The sequence below is a fragment of the Ctenopharyngodon idella genome, chromosome 4, assembly GCF_019924925.1.
Source record: "Ctenopharyngodon idella isolate HZGC_01 chromosome 4, HZGC01, whole genome shotgun sequence".
NCBI classification, from domain to species: domain Eukaryota; kingdom Metazoa; phylum Chordata; class Actinopteri; order Cypriniformes; family Xenocyprididae; genus Ctenopharyngodon; species Ctenopharyngodon idella.
This window is the reverse complement of record NC_067223.1, coordinates 24,819,519-24,844,244: the sequence shown is the minus strand read 5'-3', so window position 1 is coordinate 24,844,244 and position 24,726 is coordinate 24,819,519. Positions and strand designations below refer to the sequence as shown.

At 39.0% G+C, this 24,726-nt stretch overlaps 2 protein-coding genes across 10 annotated transcripts in view; one reads left to right on the top strand and one right to left on the bottom strand.

Moving 5' to 3' along the window:
- The window catches only part of LOC127511088 (gastrula zinc finger protein XlCGF57.1-like), a 195,809-nt gene that overhangs the window by 55,069 nt on the left and 116,014 nt on the right, over positions 1 to 24,726 (bottom strand). The window lies entirely within an intron of this gene.
- LOC127511132 (tripartite motif-containing protein 16-like) lies at positions 879 to 24,337 on the top strand. 8 transcript variants are annotated; one of them, XR_007929845.1, is made up of 7 exons: positions 879 to 1,512; positions 3,199 to 3,294; positions 3,381 to 3,614; positions 4,443 to 4,602; positions 5,512 to 5,701; positions 8,284 to 8,331; positions 8,568 to 8,639. XR_007929845.1 is itself a non-coding variant. In XM_051891739.1 (7 exons), the coding sequence occupies exons 1-7, from the start codon at positions 940 to 942 to the stop codon at positions 23,869 to 23,871; spliced, it is 1,635 nt and encodes a 544-aa protein (XP_051747699.1). In that variant the 5' UTR covers positions 879 to 939; the 3' UTR covers positions 23,872 to 24,328. The 8 variants fall into 8 exon arrangements, 5 of the variants coding, with proteins under 5 accessions (XP_051747699.1, XP_051747700.1, XP_051747702.1 ...); XM_051891739.1 differs by lacking the exon at positions 5,512 to 5,701 and adding an exon at positions 23,444 to 24,328 and having other exon boundaries at positions 8,568 to 8,663; XR_007929844.1 differs by lacking the exons at positions 8,284 to 8,331; positions 8,568 to 8,639 and adding an exon at positions 23,078 to 23,125.

Sequence of the window (24,726 nt, the reverse complement as noted above, 5' to 3'; positions counted from 1 at the left end):
ATTGAGATTTGGGGAATTTGGAGGCCAAGTCAACACCTCAAACTTGTTGTTGTGCTCCTCAAACCATTCCTGAAACATTTTTGCTTTGTAGCAGGGTGCATTATCCTGCTGAAAGAGGCCACAACAACAAGGGAATACCGTTTCCATGAAAAGGTGTACACGGTCTGCAACAATGCTTAGGTAGGTGGTACGTGTCAAATTAACATCCACATGGATGGCAGGACCCAAGGTTTCCCAGCAGAAACCAGAAACCTTTTTCCCAAAGTGCATCCTGGTGCCATGTGTTCCCCAGGTAAGTGATGCTTACAAACAAACTGCGATGCACTGTGTATTCTGACACCTTTCTATCAGAACCAGCATTAATTTCTTGAGCAATCTGAGCTGCAGTAGCTCGTCTGTTGGATCGGACCACATGCAAAATGTTCACTTGCTGCCTAATATATCCCACCCACTAACAGGTGCCGTGATGAAGAGATGTTATTCACTTCACCTGCCAGTGGTCGTAATGTTATGCCTAATCGGTGTATATCTGAGTGAAACGGCTTCTGGAACAAGAGCAAATGTACGATTGTATGATTGTGGTTTGCTATTGGTGGATCTCATTTGAGTGACAGGTTGCCCCTTCCTCACACTAGTAAACACGAAATCAGAGAAAAGATGTCACCGCTAAAGGGAGGGGAAGTTTTTTTGATTAAAGATTACGAGCACACATAAATTTAACAAAATATTGATGTGCGCAGATAAATCATTTAAAATAAATACTGCAATATTTATATTAAAAGAAAAGGATTGAGGAACCTGCTTTACAGACACGTCTGTTTTACACAAGTCACTCAAACACAGAACCAGGAAACAGGAAACTGTTCGGTTCAGGGAAAGTGAAACTGAAGAGTAGTTGAGCTGTTGTGTGTTTGTGTCTCTCTGTATTCATGCAGTAAAATGGCAGAAGCCAGAATTTCTCAGGATGAGTTCCTGTGTCCATTGTGTCTGGCTCTCCTGAAGGATCCAGTGACCACTTCCTGTGGACACAGTTACTGTAAGAGCTGTATTACAGACTTCTGGGATCAGGAGGATCAGATAAGAGTCTACAGCTGTCCTCAGTGCAGACAGACCTTCAGTCCAAGACCTGCTTTAGCTAAAAACACTGTGCTGGCTGAAGTGGTGGAGAAAATGAAGAAGATTAAACTTTCTGCTGACTGTTACGCTGGAGCTGGAGATGTGCAGTGTGACGTCTGTACTGGAAGAAAACATAAAGCCGTCAAGTCCTGTCTGGTGTGTCTGGAGTCTTACTGTCAGAAACACCTTGAACAACATGAGAGTTTGCTTAAAGGAAAAAGACACAATCTGACTGATGCCACTGGACGACTGCAGGAGATGATCTGCCAGAAACACGACAAGATCCTCGAGGTTTTCTGCCGCACTGATCAGAAGTGTATATGCCTGCTGTGTACAATGGATGAACATAAAAACCACGACACTGTATCAGCTGCAGCACAGAGGACAGAGAAACAGGTATGAACTTAAAGAGGTGTCATTATGCTCATTTACAGGTTCATAATTTTGTTTATGGGGTCTACTGGAATACATTTACATCATTTAATGTCTGTTTTCCCCCCTTTCTGTCTGAACAGTTTTAGTTTCAGTTTCTTGCCTTCCAAAAATCACAGTCTGCTCTGATTGTTCAGCTGGTCACAGTCTGTTGTGATTGGTCTAATGCTTAGAGCGCATGTTGGAAATGTAATGCACTTTATCATAACCAGCAATGTGGAGGTGGAGGGATGCTGGAATATTGTCGCTGGAATGGCACAATGACTGCTGCTTATATATGGTTGTAATGGTGATTGACAGGAATTGACAGACTCCGTAATAGGACCTCTTTAAACCAGCATTTACTCATGTTATTACAAACTGGTATGACTTTCTTTCTTTCTTTTTTTTTTTACCTGAGGAACACAAAAGAAGGTATTTTAAGGAATGTCTCATCTGTCCGTATATTTAAAGTCAGTAAGGTACAAAAGTTTCAATCTTCAAAAGGACATTAAGGAAATAAATCAATAATACTCAAGTTAGGTAATCTAAGGCTGTATCCCAATTCAGAGCCCTTCGAAGGCTACAAAGGTAAGACCAAGCATTGTTAAATGGGGCGGTCTAGCTTAGGAGGACTGTTCTTGTCACCTATCAATTGTGACAGCTGCTGTTGACGACTGGCAGTAACGTTTGTACTGGACTTTTCAAAAGTTATATTCAACTGCCAAAAATGAAACAGGGTCCTCAATGTGTCTACATATGTTCACCTTGGTATAAACTATATGTAACGCAGTCCGTAGATACGGGAAGGAGGAGGCGGGAACCGGCGAACGTTCAACACAACTTTAATATATAAAATGAACAAATACAAAATGTAAGTAATGCCGGCAGACCCTCACGTACTTCTGCCGGCCACACAAACATAATAAAACATAACTTAAAGTCCAGGCCTGGTCCTCTCTTGTCCTTCACTGTCGTCGCTCCCCTTTTATGCTTCTGGAGCTCCTCTGTGAGAGACTCGAGACCGGTGCAACGCGCAGCTGACGCTCATTAACACTCGCGTCACCGGCCTCGCGCCGTTCCCTCACGGCTCTCGCCCGCCCTGCTCGTCACACTATATAAATTCGCAAAGGTATGTCAACATTTGAATCGCTTTATATATTTTAACTTTTATTTTTACACTTGTATCATTAGAAACATTAGATTATTTGATTAAGTAGAACTCATTACTTACATTTAACACAATCGGCCTTCAAAGGATGCAGCCTCTAAATTGGGATGCAAAGTGTCATAAAAAAAATTCAAATATGGTGACATATTTAGCCACGAGAACATGCATAAGCAAGGGAGGTTTAATGTTATTGACATGCCGCTATATTTGATTTGAGCTCTAGAAACAGAGACGTTCTTCAAAATATCTTATGAAAGAGAAAAACAAGTTTGGACAGACATGAGGATGAGTAAACAATGAAAGAATTTACATTTTTGGGTGAACTATCCCTATTAAAACTAGACATTGATGAAATAATTCTGGCATTTATGAATGAAACTTATAATCTTATCATGCAAGATCTTTAACCCCTCAGTCTCACCACTTCACTGATACTGGATTCATATCTGTTTACTTGATGATTTATGTAATGTATCTCCTGTCATTGGTTTGTCCTTTAGCACCAGCTGAAGGAGACGCAGAGGTCATTCCAGCAGAGGATCCAGCAGAGAGAGAAAGATCTTCAGCAGCTGAGAGAGGCTGTGGAGTCTCATAAGGTGAGTCTGGAGAAGAAGAGAAGTTTGAGAAGTCTCAGTCAGGACTCACTGAAGCCACTGTGTGATTGTGATGTGTGTCCTAACAGCGCTCTGCACAGACAGCAGTGGAGGACAGTGCGAGGATCTTCACTGAGCTCATCCCCTCCATTGAGAGAAGCCGCTCTGAGGCCACACAGCGGATCAGAGATCAGGAAAAGACTGCAGTGAGTCGAGCTGAAGGACGACTGGAGCGACTGGAGCAGGAGATCAATGATCTGAGGAGGAGAGACGCTGAGCTGGAGCAGCTTTCACACGCACAGGATCACATCCATTTCCTGCAGGTAACAGAGATCTAGAAGAACAGGATCATAGTGGACTTGAGCAAGAGACTCACAGAGAAACATTTCATGAGAGCAGAATGAGCTGTTGACTGAAGTGTTGATCTGTGTGTTCGGTTATTATATAATCATCAGTCAGACTCTCATCTGATCATCATCTTTTGAAAGAGACGCACTTAGAAATGCAGTTCAGCTCTGGAAATCTCTTAGGAAACATTTTTCTGAAAGATATACAGCTAGATTTCCCTTTACTTATCTCTTTATCTTTTTACAAGTTTTTGTTTACCAAAATCAGATCATTTTCAAACCTGCTGTAACCTTTTATAATAATTTTCATTAACACATTAATGAATTTGACAGTGAAGTCCTCAAACAGGAAGTGAGGCTGTATATTAGCGATGATTTCAGTGTATTTAAATCACAAAACCTGACCTTGGGATCGTGTCCTAAGAGTCCTTGTGAATTTCAGAGACACTAACTGTTCAAAAGTTATAAATAATGGTCAGTCTACTCGTTGCCTTTGAACTGCTTTTCCTGATCAAATCTACTCAGTCCTGCCATGTGACTCCATTGATGCTCTTGATCTGTTACATTTTTGTTAATGGCAGATCAAGTGTTTTACTAGAAGGTTCACATATAGTGTAAGTGTAACACTAGAACTTATAGCTCTAACATGATGAATGAATATTAGAAGAATGAATCTGATGCTGTGAAAGTGCTGGATTGAGGAGAGTTACTAAAGATCAACAAGAGCTGCTCAAATCTGACAGTAGTGCAGGTTATTGTCTGAAGTGTGGAGGTGATGAGCTTTGATTTTTTTGTTCTCTGTAGAGTTTCCAGTCTCTCTCAGCTCCTCCTGAATCTACAGATGTAAATGACGATCTCTTCAGTTCTCTCTCCTCTTTTGATGGTGTGAGAGAATCTGTCCGTCAGCTGAGAGACAAACTGGAGGATTTCTGCAAAGAGGAGCTCAAGAAGATCTTTGACAGAGGTAAAGTCCTGATTGATGAATTTATTTTGACAACTAACAGAAAGTTAAACATTGAGTATTTACTTTTTCCGTTGCAAGTTTTTGAAACAGACTTTACAGTTGTAATGAAGAGTAAGCGGAGTGAGAATCCATCTGCAGCTTTATTTTTGTCAGAGTCAAACAGTACAGGGTCGAGACACAGCAATGGCAATAGAGAAGGCAAAACAGAATCGTGAACAGGGACAGGCTTGGGTCGAGGTAAGCGGCAAACATACACAGTCCAGAAATAAGGCAAAAGGTCAGAGCATTCGGCTTACAATCACAATCCAATGAACAGGCAATAGCAGGGGCAGGCAGCAGAGATTAAAACAACAGGAAACAGTCCAAGATCAAACACAAAGTAACCATTCACAAAAGAAATGCTGAGAATCGACCACCTTAGCAAATCAAGACTTCGCTAAGGTGGTGTGTGTGTGGGGTGCTTAAATAGTGTGTGTAATCAGTCCCAGGTATGAAAGTCTATGGGAAATAGAGTCTGAATAGAAATAGTGTGGAGAGGGAGCCTCACCTGTAACAGAGCCAAACAAGAATTGCTAGAGTGAGTCTATACTGTTGAGCAAACTCATGTGACAAGTCTAATAAAGTGGAGGTACATATAGTCTTGTCTTGGACAATTATCTTCACTGGAATTTTAACACATGAGGAGAAATAATTTAGCTGCGCATGAGCATTCACCGATTTGGAGTTGTATGAAGTGGGTCGAATAGGACATGACGTCTTCAGGTGTCCGGCTTGGCCACAGTTTGGAGTTCCAGATTTAATCCCTTTCTGAACAGCAGTTTTAGAGTATCCTCCAGCCAAGTTAGTTTGTGCCACGAGAGTGCGAAACAACATTGCATATTCCGATGCCATTTTCTTCCCCCGACATAGAGCGAGCAGCTGGTCACCAGCACACTTACCTCCAGCCGGATGTTTGAATACTTCTCTGAAGTGCTGAAGAAATATATAGAAGGAAGGGAAAGTTCCGTCATCTCTCTAAACAGTGCTGGCCCAGTCTAAAGCTGTTCTGGTTAGCAGCGAACAGACAAAAGATATTCTGCTCGAATTTGTGGGATACAAGGTAGGTTGCTGGTTTACAAACAGAGAGCACTGTAACAGGAATCCCTTGCATTTCACTGGGTCGCCGTCAAATTTTTCGGGGAATGCTAGACGTGGGTTCATAGTGGCGGGAGGATTGGGATGTTGTCAGCGGGAGAAGTCACTGATGCTGCCACGGTCTCTGTGCGAGTAATGCATAGGTCTTTTAGCATTTCGACGAGTTCTTCAGTCAGAGAGGTTAGGCGATTGAGCTGATGCTGATGCATAGCAAGCTAATGGGCTTGTGCTGATAGTTTAGAGGACAATTGCATGATAGCTGCTGGATCGCTGTTTGGCGAAGTCTTCTGTAACGAAGAGTCAGCAGAGTGAGAATCCATCTGCAGCTTTATTTTGGTCAGAGTCAAACAGTACAGGGTCGAGACACAGCAATGGCAATAGAGAAGGCAAAACCGAATCGTGAACAGGGACAGGCTTGGGTCGAGGCAGGCGGCAAACAAACACAGTTCAGAAATCAGGCAAAAGGTCAGGGCAGGAGGCTTACAATCACAATCCTATAAACAGGCAATAGTAGGGGCAGGCAGCAGAGAATCAAACAACAGGAAACAGTCCAAGATCAAACACAGAGTAACCATCCACAAAAGAAATGCTCAGAATTGACCACCTTTGCAAATCAAGAATGTGTGTGCTTCAATAGTGTGTGTAATCAGTCCCAGGTCTGAAGGTCTATGGGAAATGGAGTTTGAATAAAAAATGGTGATCCGGAGGAAGCAGAGAGGGATCCTCACCTGTAACAACAATCAAACTCAGAATTGATGAAGAGGTCATTGATTATATGAAATTCAATGAAGGTTGATAATCTTTAAAAACAGTATGTAGTTATCTGCATGTCACATTCATGAAGATGCAACTATGAAAAATCAGGAATTGGGGGTTTTGAGAACCAGATCTGACTAAGCAAGTTGAACTTTAGTTAGTGTGAACCCCTTTATTAATATGCCTGGAAGTGAGGAATAATACAAAAATTGTCAAATTCACTAATTATTCCATGATCTAATTCACTAATATCTCTGTTACAATTGTGTACAAAATAGTTGTATTTAGTTGTGTTGTAGGCACTAAAACAGTCCATTACATTATAGTCAAACTTATTTTTATGTTGTACCACCACAGACTGGTGGTTCTGCCACTGCCAATGACAATACTGTACAACCACTTCTGTATGGAGGTGCTGTTAATGTCATGTGCAGGCAGACCATAGCCTAACTTCTGTGATCTTTACAACAATATGAAAAATACCACTGTATTTGAAGTACGGAATTTGAAAGAAATCAAAAGATTTGCAAATGCTTTTAAATGTTTTGTCAGTGAGACAGACTATTGTATTTACACAGCAAAATAATAAGGCCTATCTGTTTCCATTAAAAATATACTGTATAAACATTCTGAAACTTTGTTACTTTTTTTCACCTAGTTTACCTTACATGCAAAATAGCATAAATTTGATTTGTTTAAAACAAATAAAAATACTATTTGGCTAGTGGAAATGAATGACAATAAAGGCCTGTTCACACCAACATTGATAACTATAAAGATAACTATTACGATAACTATTAGCGTCCACACCAACGGATGACGTTGTTTATTCTGAGCGCGTACCTGTCTGTCGCTTTAAAGTCCTCATGAAGTCAAAATCTTAGTTTTTTGTCTTTTAGCATGAATAGGTTAGTCTTATTGTTATCTATAACACCAGCACCCGTTAAGGGGGACACGAGCACCTGTTAATTCAGGAGTGAAACAGCTGCAAATGTGAGATTTTACTAGAAAATCTTTAGTCATCTACTAGAGGGGGCAATTTGACTATTCTCCTAGCTAATCATTGGCCATGGTTACAACAGGTTTGGTGCAACTAAAAGATAACAGTGGGGGGTGTGTGCCCTTAAAGGTTGAAACCCTTGATCTATAAGCTAGTGTGCTCAAAAACAATTACAAAATTTACATTTAGAAGATATAAACATTCAAAACTTACAGTGTCTCACTTCTGCCAATATGGATTAATGATTTTGATGACATCACTCTGCACTTCAGCTTCTCATCAGATTTTCTGTCCAATCAAATGCTCTCTAGAATCTGAAGCCCCACCCCCTACATTATAAATAGAAGCTGAAGCTGCGGCTGAAATCGGTCACTTGTTCACACATTTACTGTTTTCTACATGGTGAATGACACATGGTGCACTATATAGGGGATAGGGAACGATTCAGACAGAGTAAATATGCTTTCCATTGACGCGAATGAAGTCTGGTTTCACGAATATCTATCTATATTCATTCCAATAGCTTAATAGTAACACATGCAATTGTGCAAACGTCACAAATTATACTGAATATAACTGCTTAATCAAGCCAAAGTATCAAACTATACAATATAGATAAATAATATCTGCACTAGATCCACAAATTGTTAATATACACAGAGAAACATAAGCCGTAAATATCACATATCAGCGCATCAATATCCACCAGAGATGCGCATACAAGATTATTCTGTGATCTATGCTGCATTTCTTATAATAATCACACTCTTCATGTCTGTTGATTTCCACAGTCTCTTTCCCCAACATTGTTCCCAGGACCAGGAACGACTTCCTACAATGTAAGTCACTAAGAAAACAAGCAGAAAAACTCACTGAGTGTGTTCATGTTCTTCCTGTAGAAGGAGAAAGAAAACATGGCAGAAGAGTTTTATAGTTGATCATGTAAATGATGGTTTGCACAGGATATCTGGTAAACAGTACTGAGACACTGCTGATATATTGAACATGAAGAGTTCAGATACATTAAAAGATCAGATTGATCATTCCTGATTCTGATGTGTTTTATCTCCATCAGATTCCCATCAGCTCACTCTGGATCTGAACACAGTGAATAAACTCCTCCATCTGTCTGAGAGGAACAGAGTGATTACTAACACTGACACAAAGCAGTGGTATCCTCAACACCCAAACAGATTTGATTATTATGCTCAGGTGTTGTGTAGAGAGAGTGTGTGTGATCGACGCTGTTACTGGGCGATTGAGTGGAGTGGTGATGTGGATATATCAGTGTCATATAAGAGCATCAGCAGGAAGGGACGGGGTGATGAGTGTGTGTTTGGATATAATGATCAGTCCTGGAGTTTGTACTGCTCTCCCTCCAGATACTCATTCTATTACAATAAGATAGAGACTAAACTCCCTGTAAGGTCCATCATCAGCAGTAGAATAGGAGTGTATGTGGATCACAGTGCAGGAACTCTGTCCTTCTACAGCGTCTCTGGAGACACAATGAGCCTCATCCACACAGTCCAGACCACATTCACTAAACCGCTCTATCCTGGGTTTGGGGTTTATATTGGATCATCAGTGAAACTGTGTTGATAAATCAGAATAGACTGTAGAGAGACTCTACCCATAATGTTATAGAGTCTCTTATTTTCTCTTCATTACATTAATACTACAGCTGAACTTCTGTCAGAATAAATGTGTGTAATGAATCTTCATATAGACAGTGAGATCAGTGTGTGTTTGTGAGTCATGATGAGTGACGGTGTGTATCTGCGCTTTTATCAACCTGTTTGTGTTGATGGAAATCAGTCATTCAATTCTTATTGTAGTGTCACCTTAATAATTTTTATTAATGCTGTCAAAATGACCTTTCATTAAAATGTATTGTTCAATAAAAAAGTCATTTGTAAAATTAAAAAATGTCAATTGTTTGTTGGGGGAGTTGGTAAGTTAATGCAACTCACATATTATATGGTTGAATAGTTGTGTTAAATGTTGAGATAGATGTTGTTTGCGTAGGATTTCTAAAAATTAGCGAACGTTGTTGCATGAAAAATGGCGTGATCATATTTGATCATATGCCCTATTCAGGTAAGACTAGCCCAAGTGATGGTGTGATCATATTTGGTTCAGGTAACATCAAAACATCAAAAGCCAGCTCCTCACACCGTGCCACACAATAGCAGAGCGTCGCTACCCAAGCTCCCCCTCAAAAAGAACGGGGATCCGGGTGGCGCTCTCAACCGCTGCCTTCGAAGGGTAAGACAGATCTGAGGACCGTTATTATTGCTAAGAAGGCTGCAGGCAAGAGGTCCTGATGCCAGGGGTGCCAGGCCTCTTAGGGTAGTCCTCTCCAAAGGGAAATGGTTAACACCTCATTATGCAGTTCCTTTCGGTGCCCTCAGGGGGCTGTTCTGCCAACCCTGCCAGCTGGCGTGCTTCAGGGCACAGCGGTCCCTACAAGCAGCAAGCATATATCCCGCTGTCCGCCCAGAAACGTAGTGGCGCTCGGATGCTTGCCCCCTCTGAGGAGGGTCTCAAAGCGACCAGTTCGGTTGTGCCCAGCCAGTTCACCGCTTCAGGACATCGGATTGGTTGCTTGGAAAACACCAAAGGCCAGTCTCGAGAGAAAACGGTTATACCATTTAGTTTGGGTCTCGCCCGCCCAGGTTTATGGGGGTCCTACCCACAGTGGTGGGCCCCGAGCAGGCTCTCGTTATGGAACAAGAGGTAACAACTTTGTTGGAGAAGGGAGCCATAGAACGTGTACTTCCTCCCGACAGAGAAACTGGTTTCTACAGCCATTATTTTTTCATTCCAAAGAAGGATGGGGGGTTGCGTCCCATTTTGGAACTGCGTCATCTGAACCAGTCAGTTATGAAGCTCAAGTTCAAAATATTAACCTTGAGACAAATCTGTGCTTGAGACAAGCTATTACTTCTCTTAAAAGAATATGAGATCTACAAGCTTTGTTGGTTGCCCCGTCATGCTTGGAATTTGTGCCTGCTATGATTAAGGCGTTCCTTCACCCTAGACCAGGTTATGTTCCTAAGGTCCCCACTAATGTGGTGTTTTGGATATTGATATTGCTATTTACCAGTTTAAAAGAAATATTAATTTGCTTGCTTTTAAGATAATGCCATTGCTATTGACCTGTTTCAAAGAAATATTAATTTGCTTGCTTTTAAGACAATGCCATATATGCCTAAACATAGAAATGCTTAAATGCTATGAGTGGAAAGTACCTAAAATACTTGCTTATGAGTGGAAAGTACCTAAAAACTTAGTTGCATAGATGTATGGTATAAACAATTGTATTTGACTGCTTTTATGGTGTAAAAACAGAAACAAGTGTAAAATATGTGTGGGGAAAAAATGTGAAAATTAATTTTATGAACTCAATGTTTGTAACCAACAACAAAGGTCAGCGACTGGGCGCATGGGGGTGAAGAGAAAGTGTTAGAACCACAAGCAGAGGTTGAAGTAAGGAAGGCTACAGTAAAGAAGGGGAAAAGCGCTAGAAGAAGACAACAGCGTAGGTGACAGCGGAAGGACATCAAGATGGTTCAACAGGATCTACGAAGGCTGATATTCTTACAACAGAAAGACTGGATCATACAGGACATAGAGGAGTTGATGGGTGAAATGAACTTGGAATTCCCTAAACAGAAGTATAAAAAGACTGAGGAGTGAAGCACACCTCAGATGCTGCCTGCATTAAAGGTGAAGTACATCTGATACCCTATCGAAGGACATTTAACAGCATCTCCAATATTGCTGATTAGAGTTTGACTTTAGAGCTTTTAGTTTAGATGATTTTACGTTTTATTTTATTTTGCATTGATTTCTTTGTATTGTATCTAATAAAATAAGTGATTTTATTGATACTACTGCCTTCCGTGAGACTTATTACTACAAACTGAGCCTCAAAAAAGAACAACCAGAAGGGAGTCTTCTATGTCATTCCTAAAGAACTTCAACCTGCAGGCAGGTGAGTACTTAATGGTTTAGGCTAGATTTGACTAACCTTACCCTACCTGACTAATCATAGGGTCAAAGGTGTAAGACAAAAAGTTCACACCAACGAACAGTGCCTAGATCTATTGTGCTGCAAGCCTTCTTTCCTCCTCCCTTCAGGGATCCAGACCAGGAAAGAAACAATCTGATATGCCCTGTTCGGACGCTGGATGCTTATGTCCACAGAGCTGCCCTGTGGCGTAAATTGGAACAATTGTTTGTCTGTTTTGGGTCTCCTAGCAAAGGGTCCCCAGCATCTAAGCAGAGAATGAGCAAGTGGATAGTCAAGGCTATTTTGTTTGCTTATGAGTCGGCTGGGCTACCTTCCCCTATGTCCGTCTGAGTCCACTCTACTAGAAGTATGGCTGCCTCTGAAGCATTCCTGTCTGGAGTGTCTCTTCAAGATGTTTGTGATGCGGCAAGCTGGTCTGCACCGCACACATTCATGAGATTCTATGACCTGGACCTGGGATTTACTCCTGGGGCTCAAGTGCTTTCGTCCTAGTGCTTTACGATTCACACTAGACATGCATTGGTCACTATGGCATTGTGAGTATAAATGTTCTCACAGCGTCATTCTCGACACAGCGCGAGTTCCCTTGAAAGGGAATATCTCGGTTACGACTGTAACCTAGGTTTCCCTGAAGAGGAAATGAGACGCTGCGTCGCCCTGCCATACTTCCGGCATGCCTGTCACCGACTTACTTCAGACTTTTGAAGCTAACGTTACACTGTTTGAGTGTGCTATATAGTTTCCTGGTCGTGATGTCACCCGCTTCTGACGTCTCGTCACACCATTGGACTGATTTCTCATGTGCTTCATGACGCAATCACACAGAGCATTCCCATAGCGACATTCTCGACGCAGCGCCTCATTCCCTCTTCAGGTTACAGTCGTACCAGCTGTGCTTACTTTGAAATGTTTTGGTCCTCATCCAAACCTCAAGTCTTTTACAGGAAGCTCAGTTACTATGATTAATACCACAATATATGACGATGATTTGGATGATTGAGAACCTCTACAGATATTACATTGTAAACATCATTGTAGTCTAATATTTTATAAGAGTAAAGAATTACTGTCAAGCTCACTCACAAACAGCATCCAGTAATGAAGAAATGCTTAGATGAATGAATGATACGCATTAAGATGTATGTTTTTTCTGGATGGTGCTGCACAGAGAATTCAAGAGATGGAGCTTCAGAACTACGCAAGGTGTGTAGCAGTACCATATTTGGGATGGGTTTGTTCCTCTTTCTGTGGTAGGTTCAGTCAATCAACTGTGGGTCAAATGTTGTCTTATGTCAAACTATCAGGGAGCTTTTTTTTTTTTTTTTTTTTTTAAACATTTTCTATATTTTGCAGGAAGGTATAGGTAAGTATATTTTCATGGTTATCAGTGTTGGGGAAAGTTACTTTTAAAAGTAATGCATTACAATATTGCGTTACGCCCTAAAAAGTAACTAATTGCGTTTTATGCAAAGTAGTGTGTTACATTACTTTTGCCTTACTTTACCTCACCTGGGCTTAATAACAACAACAAAAAAGTTCTATTTTTGGCAAATGTTAAGGCCCTGTCACACCAAAAATGAAATGAATGAGCCTCAGGCTGAAGGAAATTCATATTTACACCTGTATACTGTACAGTAGAGGGCGTAGCTCGAACAAACCTTTCAACTGTGCTGCCATTTTGAATTAAAGAAGAATTGGATACAGGAGAAGGATCGATTCTGAGATTTTCCAAATGCATCGCGATTCTCTCTTAAATCGATTCTGAGCTTAGTTTTTAACAGCAGATGGCGCTCTAGGCTAGTTTTTAACCGCACACTCAAATGCAAATGAAGAAGAGCGCTCTTGCTTTGGGCTATGTACTTGCACCTCAGAATGCTTTTATGATGCAAGATTAATGTAAACAGCCCACTGGAAACACCCTTGTAATTCGCTTCAACCTTTTCACATTTTATTAATGATTATATACGATTGTCCCAGCTCTACTCTTTTGTAATGGAGGGGAAAAAAGGGGGAGGGAACCCTCAATCCTCCTTCTTTAGAGGTGACAGGCACTCAGGAGGATGGGTATATATACATACCTATTAAATTACCATAAAATTACATAATTACTTAAGGGGCCAGTCCCATAGAATGCGTTTTTGCTTTTAAAATTGTGAGACACCACACAAGTCAAGCAATATACAGACACCAATCACAATGTATGCTTCAGTTTTTACATGTACACGAGGGTCCGCTTACAGTGCACATGATGCAAATTTCGCCAGTTTTATTCAAATCATTATTGTTTTCTGCATTTGTCCTTTTTTGAATAAAAAAATGTACAGTATTCTGATAAAAACTAAAAGAAGCAAGCTTATTTTTATACTTTCATTTTTTCAGTAAGTTCAAGATCATGGCACAAAACCTGCTTCCTGAAGAATATGACACTGGTATGTTAATTTCTTTTACATCATCTTGTAAACATTTTCAAGTTTGTTACATCAAAACTGATGCTGGACAATAAGCAGGGTACACTATTTCATGTTTTTGTTATTTTTGTGTTATTAGTTTTGTTATTGTTGTTCTTTTTTTAGCCAGATGTTGAGTTTTCCAGCTTTGAAGAGTTTAAACATCAGAAGTGTCTTCTTATGAACAGACACTGACAGTAGCACTGACAATAGTTTCCATCCAAAGTTGCACAACAAATTTAAAATATCGCATAAAACATTTGCGAATAAAGCACTATGTGAAAATGTGCATAAAATTAGATGGATGGAAACATAGATAATGTACCAAAGAGTGGAAATAATGGGCAAGAAAGGGAGAAAAGTTGCAATTTTGTTAAACCCTTAACTTGTCAGAGCAATAAAACTTCATGTGGACAAGAGAGATGATTGTGAAGTAGACAGGGACAACCCCTTCCTATTTGGAAGACTAAAGTGCTTACCCACCAGCTTCTTGACAGGACAGGATCAAGTCAGTGTGGTGCACAGTACCCAGAATATCTCAGGTCTACACAGCTCCGTAAGCTGGTAGCGACAATGTCCCAGATTCTTAATCTTATGGATAATGAGCTTGATCAACTAGCCAACTTTTTGGGCCATGACATTCTGGTCCATAGAGATTGATCTGGAATTAGATGAGGAAGAAATAAGCGATGAAGATGATGAAGACTCTGAGTCTGTCCCTGGAGTAAGAGGTATAAAATGAATTTAATTCCATTGAGCATCAGTGGTATAGTGTATTAACTACATCAGGTTTCTGGTGATCAGAAACAAAGCATTTAGGTTGTCAAGTTTAAGTATGGTTTTCATTTTCTAAATGTAGGAAACAAAAAAGTGATGGAGTTAACCCAGGATGAGACAGAAAGTTCCAACGGTATGTTTTAATGTATATATTTATATATTTACCAGGGCTTAAAAATGAAACACAGGAGTTAACTTGATCTTGACTTGAATTAATTTTTAACTAAAACTTTAATTAATGCTGTCACATAACAAATCTGCTTCAAAGATAAATTAAATGAATTGTTAATTGCAACACTGAAATAAAATGTAAAATACTATATTTAAAATACTAGAATATCTGTACAAATACTAGAATAATTGGGAAACATGTTTAAACGAAAACAGTGCGCATTTCATTTATCTATTATAACTTTTATGTCAATTTGTTCCTTAGCTGTTTCCTTATAAAGGGCCAGAAATTCATCAAGTTTTTCGTCAGGTGTCTTTTTTAATTATATGATGTCACTACGTTGCCGTCTTGATGCCAACCAATTGCTACATTGCTGATTGTGGTTTCGAGTATCGATACATCTGCCCTTTTCGAGAAACACAAGAACATGCAGTAATCTCAGACAATTTAGTCCAGATATTTTAATCCAAACATGGATTGAAACAGCCCAGCATTTTTTAGAGTGTTGGTTTATTCAATATACATGTCATTTGAAAGTGGATGAACAGTAAAAAGTTTAATCAAGTTTTGTACCCACACGTCTGTATGTGGTGTTTGTTTTCAAGATCTTAGAAATGGTCAGATCTTCATGATTTGATGAAAGCGTTGGATTGTAACTGTAGTCTATTTGGCTTAAACAGGATAAAGTTGGTGAATGTGTAAATGTGATGACATGTGCTCCCTCTGTTGTAAGTGCGGGTGTCAAACGGATGTTGTGCAGGTGGACTGGACTCCTATTTTAGAAAAATTAACATTAAAAAAATAAGATAAGTAAATGCAAATTGAGAAGTATGTATTTTCATAAAACAATTAACACCTGTCAGTGTTCACAGCTTTAAACTGAGGATGCATCTCTGGTTTGAAGACAACAAGTCTGCGGAGTCCACAAGTTCATCTAGAGATGGCATACTCACTTAATACCAATTCTTGTATAACACCATTTGTCTGTAGAAGAGGCCAAGTTACTAACATGTGATTGGCACTAATGGCACTAAGTGCAGAGAAGGAATTAAGAGAGTCTATAAAGAGTTTGGATCACAACAAGATTAAAAGGATAATCTCTCTGGACAGTAAAAACTGGATATTTAACCCCCCTTTAGGTGCACACCAATGATTGGATTGATAAAGAAAACACTTAATTCTATTCTCAGACAACAAACAATTGATAATGATGTTTTGCAAACTGCTTTGTGTGAAGCTGAAGCTATCCTGAATGATTGCCCTTTAACAACAATCTCCTCTGACCTTAATATCCTTGAAGCTGTAACACCCAACCATTTGCTGCTTCTAAAAGGAAAACCTATAATGCCACCTGGCCTGTTTAATAAAGATGATATGTACTGCAGAAAGAGATGGAAGCAGGCTCAATACCTGGCAGATTTATTCTGGAAACGGTGGGTGTAAGAATACCTCCCACTTATGCAACAACATCAGAAATGGACACACAAAAAGAGGAATTTTAAATGTGGAGATGTTGTGTTAATTGCAGACAAAACTGTACCCTGTAACTCTTGGCAAATTGGCAAAGTGATTGAAGTATTTCCAGATTCAAAAGGCCTGGTTCGTCATGTCTGCATCAAAACAAAAAACAGTATCTTGGAATGCCTTTTTCAGATGCCCAGAAAGCTACTAAAGACATATTTAAAACAGTTCATGTGACTACAGTGGTTCATCCCAAGAAATGACTCACAGCAAATATAATTCCTATTTATCATCGAAAGGACTAAATATTTTATGATACTCTAAGTAAAAACATTTAAGAGGTATTAATGTCGGCATGAAGTTTAAGTTATGATAGTCATTTCTTTGATATTGTGACGTATATCTGAGTGAAATGGCTTCTGGAACAAGAACAAATGTAGGGCGGGGCTTGATTTTGTCCATGGGGAATTGATTGGATGGTAGTGGTTTGCTATTGGTGAATCTCATGTGAGTGACAGGTTGCCCTGTCCTCATCATCAGGGAAGAGAAGATGAAGAGATGTCTCTGCAAGAGGCAGGGGAAGGTATTCTGATTCAAGATTTTGAGCACACAAGTTTAACAAAATGATGTGCACGGATAAATCATTTATAATAAATATGGCAATTTTCAATTAAAAAAACAAGACTTTTAAGGGTGTTGTCCTTCTTCTCTGTAACTTATATTCTTTGAGGGTGTGTCTGAGACTGATCTAGTGGGTGTTTTATTTTCTGTGACCTTTAGACTTGCAGACTTTAGACTTTTACACGTCACTTAAACACAAAATCAGGAAACGGGAATCACCTGAGTTCAGGGAAACTGAAGTGTAGTTGAGCTGTTGTGTGTTTGTGTCTCTGTATTCATGCAGTAAAATGGCAGAAGCCAGAATTTCAGTGGATCAGAATGAGTTCATGTGTCCAGTGTGTCTGGATCTCCTGAAGGATCCAGTGACCACTTCCTGTGGACACAGTTACTGTAAGATCTGTATTACAGGTTGCTGGGATCAGGAGGATCAGAAGAGAGTCTACAGCTGTCCTCAGTGCAGACAGACCTTCAGTCCAAGACCTGCTTTAGCTAAAAACACAATGCTGGCTGAAGTGGTGGAGAAACTGAAGAAGACTAACCTTCCTGCTGACTGTTACGCTGGAGCTGGAGATGTGCAGTGTGACGTCTGTACTGGAAGAAAACACAAAGCCGTCAAGTCCTGTCTGGTGTGTCTGGAGTCTTACTGTGAGAATCACCTTGAACAACATGAGAGTTGGTTTAAAGAAAAGAGACACAATCTGACTGATGCCACTGGACGACTGCAGGAGATGATCTGCCAGAAACACGACAAGATCCTCGAGGTTTTCTGCTGCACTGATCAGAAGTGTATATGTGTGCTGTGTATGATAGATGAACATAAAAACCACAACACTGTATCAGCTGCAGCACAGAGGACAGAGAAACAGGTATGAGCTTAAAAACATCCCATTATACTCATTTACAAGCATAATAGGACCCCTTTAAACCAGTAGTTCACAAAATGTACATTCATCATTTACTCATTTTATTACAAACTGGTATGACTTTTTTTCTGAAGAAGGTATTTTAAGGAATGTCTCATCTCTCTGTATATAGAAAGTCAATAGGATCCAAAAGTTTCAATCTTAAAAAATGTCATTAAGGTAGCATAAAAGAAATACATAAAGCTGCAAGGGGGGTATAAGTATTCTGAAGCCATAAATAATATGGTGGCATGTTTAGTCATGTGACATGCATGAGCCAGTGAGATTTGATGTAATTGATGTGTCACCATATTTGGGCTCTAGACACAAAGACATTGTTCAAAATGAATTTACATGAAATCAGTTTACAATGAAAGAATTTACATTTCTGGGTGAACTATACCTATAAATCTAGGCATTGATGAAATAATGCTGACACTTATGAGTTAACCTATAACCTTATCATGCAAGATCTTTAATCCCTCAATCTCAGCACTTCACTGATACTGGATTCATATCTGTTTACTTGATGATTTATTTAATGTTTCTCCTGTGATTGGTTTGTCCTTTAGCACCAGCTGAAGGAGACGCAGAGATTGTTCCAGCAGAGGATCCAGCAGAGAGAGAAAGATCTTCAGCAGCTGAGAGAGGCTGTGGAGTCTCATAAGGTGAGTCTGGAGAAGAAGAGAAGTTTGAGAAGTCTCAGTCAGGACTCACTGAAGCCACTGTGTGATTGTGATGTGTGTCCTAACAGCGCTCTGCACAGACAGCAGTGGAGGACAGTGAGAGGATCTTCACTGAGCTCATCCGCTCCATTGAGAGAAGAGATCAGGAAAAGGCTGCAACGAGTCGAGCTGAAGGACGACTGGAGCGACTGGAGCAGGAGATCAATGATCTGAGGAGGAGAGACGCTGAGCTGGAGCAGCTTTCACACACACAGGATCACATCCATTTCCTGCAGGTAACAGAGATCTAGAAGAACAGGATCATAGTGGACTTGAGCAAGAGACTCACAGAGAAACATTTCATGAGAGCAGAATGAGCCGTTGACTGAAGTGTTGATCTGTGTGTTCGTTATTATATCATCATCAGTCAGACTCTCATCTGATCTTCTTCTTTTGAAAGAGACACACTTACAAATGCAGTTCAGCTCTGGAAATCTCTTAGGAAACATTTTTCTGAAAGATATATTGAGCTTCCAGACAGAAACAGCTCAAAACTTCACTAATATTTTAACTTTGTTTTACAACAATGTGAAATCGATGAACTTGATGGTACTTGATGCTATCAGGTTCACCCAGCTAGATTTCCCATTATTGCTTTACTTATTTTATAATAATTTTATAAATTAACACATTAATGAATTTGACCGTGAAGTCCTCAAACAGGAAGTGAGGCTGTATATTAGCATCGCTTCAGTGTATTTAAACCACAAAACCTGACCTTGGGATCGTGTCCCAAGAGTCCTTGTGAATTTCAGAGACACTAACTGCTCAAAAGTTATAAATAATGGTCAATCTACTCGTTGCCTTTGAACTGCTTTTCCTGATCAAATTTACTCAATCCTGTCATGCGACGCCATTGATAAACTTGATCTGTTACATTCATGTTATTGTCAGATGTTTGATCATCAATTGTTTTACTAAAAAGTTCACATATAGTGTGTCAAACACTAGAACTTATAGCTCTAACATGATATAATGAATATGAGAAGAATGAAGCTGATGCTGTGAAAGTGCTGGATTGAGGAGAGTTACTAAAGATCAACAAGAGCTGCTCAAATCTGACAGTAGTGCAGGTTATTGTCTGAAGTGTGGAGGTGATGAGCTTTGATTTCTGTTTTCTGTAGAGTTTCCAGTCTCTCTCAGCTCCTCCTGAATCTACAAATGTAAATGATGATCCCTTCATTTCTCTCTCCTCTTTTGATGGCGTGAGAGAATCTGTCCGTCAGCTGAAAGACAAACTGGAGGATTTCTTCAAAGAGGAGCTCAAGAAGATTTCTGACAGAGGTAAAGTCATGGGGCCTGATGTATAAAAAAGGCATTGAAATGTGTAGCGGGATGTATGAAAAATAAACTTAGCATGAATATGTGCACACTGTCCAGACACTCTAGACTATGTGTAACAGACGTAGGCCAGTAAGTTAGTAAGCTGTGCATGTAAACCTCACTCCCCTGATCTCAAGAGGCACACTAGCGACTGACGCTAATGGCTGCGGTCTTGTTAGCGCACACACCTCCCATGACAGAGACCCCGGTTCAAATCCCTTTCGGAGGGGGTCAGGTGTTACTGAAGTGAGTGGAGTAATGAAGTAAAGAGAATGATTTAAACTGCTTTCATTTTGATATAGGCTACGCATTTAAATATTCCACTCCCATTACTTGAGTTAAGCACTCAATTTAGATAAAGTCATTACCCAGAAGTTAAGCAAAAATTATATGAATTTAGATGCATTTAGATGGGTGGGTTGCAAGACAGTTTTAAATGGTTCTCATTGTGTGCAGTCAAAAGAAACAACAACAAACCTAATTCTGTTTTTCTGATGCCACTTTTATTTCGAAAGACGTGTGAAAGCTGGTGACACTTCTGTCAGATTCTGAGAGAAAAGCGTTGTCCTGATTCAGGCCACAGAAAAACGAACTGTCCTGTCATGTCAGCATACTGTGCTCGCGGCACACTGTCTTCAATATTACATGCAATTGCGGCGCTCTGTATATCACTGCATTATAAATAAAGCGGAAAAGAAACTACGAACGTGCAACGCCATAGTTCTGTCGTCAGTTAATTCATGAAATAACCAAAAAGGTGATTAAAGCTGCGTAAAAACTGTACATGCTTGTATGTATTTGTTATATAAGTATGTGTCACATGTAAGAACATGTCTCTCTATAATGACTAAAATATTCTGCTATAAGATCACAATATAAGGCACAAGCTGATTTGTAATTTTTAATGCACAAATAAATGTGAGCACTGTTTAATTTGTACTAGAAGATAGGTGTTAATTTTGTGTTAATTTGTAAAGTAAACAAAAAATGGATCATATTTAAATGCATAAAATAACTCATTTGACAATCTGGCATTTATTTGCTGGTGACTTCTGCCCTTATTCACATTCCTGTACATGGGCATTCAAAAGAAAACACATTTCCCCCCTTTGTACGGCATTTAATTTAGGTATGTTAAAACTTTTGACAATTTATTTTGACAATTAACATAGAAAGATAAACATTCAGTGTTTACTGAGTCAAACTCAGAATTGATGAAGAGTTCATTTATTATATGAAATTCAATGAAGGTTGAATATTCTTTGAAGTACAGTATGTAGTTATCTGCATGTTTCATGCAGAAAATTTGACCAAAATTGTCAAATTCACTCATTATTCCAAGAACTAATTCTTCTGTGATCTTCACAACATTATGAAAAATACCACTGTATTTGAAGGAAAAGATTTAAGTTCTTTTAAATGTTTTGTCAATGAGTCAGACAATTGTATTTACACAGCCAAAAAAAAAAAAAAGCTTATCTGTTTCCATTACAAATATACTGTATAAACATTCTGAAACATTTTTTTAACCTTTTTTTCACCTTGTTTACCTTAGATGCAAAATTGCATAAATTTGATTTCTTTAAAACAATTAAAAATACTATTTGGCCAGTGGAAATGAATGAGAATAAAGGCCTGTTCACACCAACAATGATAACTATAAAGATAACTATAATGATAACTATATTAAGTCAAGTCAAGTCACCTTTATTTATATAGCGCTTTTTACAATGTAGATTGTGTCAAAGCAGCTTTACATTGATAACTGGTACATTATTTGGCTGCACAGCAGCTCTTAAAGAATAGTGTCAATGCAGGCAGATCAAAGCACTGTTGAATATCAAATGTCAAGTCAAATGTCAAGTGTCCCCAACTAAGCAAGCCAGAGGCGACAGCGGCAAGGAACCCAAACTCCATCAGGTGACATCAGGTGGCAGACAAGTGGCAAATTGGTGTTAAAATGGAGAAAAAAACCTTGGGAGAAACCAGGCTTAGTCGGGGTGCCAGTTCTCCTCTGGCCAACAGTGCTTTGTTATATTAGCGTCCACATCAATGGATGACATTGTTCTGTTTACTCTGAGCATGTGCCTTTGCATGAATATGTTAGACTTATTGTTATCTATAACACCAGCACCCGTTAAGGGGGGCACGAGCACCTGTTAATTCAGGAGTGAAACAGCTGCAAATGTGAGATTTTACTAGCAAAGCTTTAGTCATGTACTAGAAGGGGCAATTTGACTATTCTCCTAGCTAATCATTGGCTATGGTTACAACAGGTTTGGTGCAACTAAAAGATAAAAGTGGGGGGCGTGTGCCCTAAAAGGTTGAAAACCCTTGATCTATAAGCTAGTGTGCTCAAAAACAATTGCAAAATTCACATTTAGAAGATATAAGCATTCAAAACTTACAGTGTCTCACTTCTGCCAATATGGATCAATGATTTTGATGACATCACTCTGCATTTCAGCTTCTCATTAGATTTTCTGTCCAATCAAATGCTCTCTAGAATCTGAAGCCCCGCCCCCTACATTATAAATAGACACTGAATCTGCAGCTGAAATTGGTCTCTTGTTTGCAAATTTACTATTTTCTACATAGTGAATGGCACATAGTGCACTATATAGGGATAAGGAACGATTCAGACAGCGTAAATATTGAAATATTCAGACAGCGTAAATATTGAAAATATTAAATATTGCTTTCCATTGATGTGAATGAAGTCTGGTTTCACGTTAGTGTCACACAAACATTATATACTTGTAGATGTGTGTGTGGTTCTAAATGAAAACAAGTAACAAACATAAATAACAACACTGTGAAATAAGTATCCATATATATTCATTCCAATAGCTAAATATTAACACATGCAATTGTGCAAACGTCACAAATTATACTGAATATAACTGCTTAATCAAGCCAAAGAATCAAACTATACAATATAGATAAATAATATCTGCAATAGATCCACAAAACATTAATATACACAGAGAAACATAAGCCAAAAATATCAAATATCAGCGCATCAATATCCACCAGAGATGCGTGTACGCGATTATTCTGTCATTTCTGCTGTCTTTCTTACAATAATCACACTCTACATGTCTGTTGATTTCCACAGTCTCTTTCACCAACATTGTTCCCAGGACCAGGAACGACTTCCTACAATGTAAGTCACTAAGAAGACAAGCAGAAAAACTCACTGAGTGTGTTCATGTTCTTCCTGTAGAAGGAGAAAGAAAACATGGCAGAAGAGTTTTAGAGCTGATCATGTAAATGATGATTTGCACAGGATATCTGGTAAACTGTACTGAGACACTGCTGATATATTGAACATGAAGAGTTCAGATTCATTAAAAGATCAAATTCATAATTTTTTTATCTCCATCAGATTCCCATCAGCTCACTCTGGATCTGAACACAGTAAATAAACACCTCCGTCTGTCTGAGAGGAACAGAGTGATTACTGGCACTAACAAAAAGCAGCCGTATCCTGATCATCCAGACAGATTTGATTATTATGATCAGGTGTTGTGTAGAGAGAGTGTGTGTGATCGACGCTCTTACTGGGAGATTGAGTGGAGTGGTGATGTGGATATATCAGTGTCATATAAGAGCATCAGCAGGAAGGGAGGGGGTGTTGAGTGTGTGTTTGGATATAATCATCAGTCCTGGAGTTTGTACTGTTCTTCCTCCAGTTACATATTCTATTACAATAACATAAAGACTAAACTCCCTGTAAAGTCCATCAGCAGTAGAATAGGAGTGTATGTGGATCACAGTGCAGGAACTCTGTCCTTCTACAGCGTCTCTGAAGACACAATGAGCCTCATCCACACAGTCCAGACCACATTCACTCAACCGCTCTATCCTGGGTTTAGTGTTGGTTCTGGATCATCAGTGAAACTGTGTTGATGAATCAGAATATATGAGGATCTCTCTACAGTCTAGACAGCAAGATCAGTGTGTGTTTGCGAGTCATGATGAGTGACGGTGTGTATCTGTGCTTTTCTCAACCTCTGTTTGTGTTGATGGAAATCAGTCATTCGGTCCTTTTTGTAAAAAATCATTTTCATTATTACTGTCAAAATGACCTTTCATTAAAATGTATTGTTCAATAAAGTGTAATAGTGTAATATTAATATGATATAATATGAAGTGTAATATTTCAATAGAGGATGACAAAATGTCTCATGAGCTTCTTCTAGCAGCGCATTCATAGATGAGACCCTATACCATGACATTTGTCCTTTTGTCAGTATTTCTACATGTTAAAGAAACCTTCTGTACCTAAAAATATTTTAACTTATGTTTTTGATCTTATATTTGTTGTGTGTAATTTGCTGCTTTGTTCTTTTATTTAATAACAAAAATAAAATAAAATAACCAAAATATCTATATTGTGATGTATCGTTATTGTTATCCAGGGCTGCCAACTTTTGAGTTTAGCTTGGAGTGAGAGTTATGGATTATATTGTGACTTGATACACAAGTACTCGATACATTCGATTCCGATCTTGATTCAATATCATTTGGATAAATATCAGGTACAGTAGCTACATGTTCATTTTTCTCAAGAAAATAAATCTCTCAACTAATGCTGTAAACATAGATTAACTCATTCATATACAATTATATAAAGCATAATTAATATAATAATGTTTTCTTGTGGCACAAAAATGGTCTACTACATGTGACAAATAACAAATAATGTGTGATTTTTTTTTTTTTTTAACAACACATTTTTTTGAAATTCATTTTAATTACATA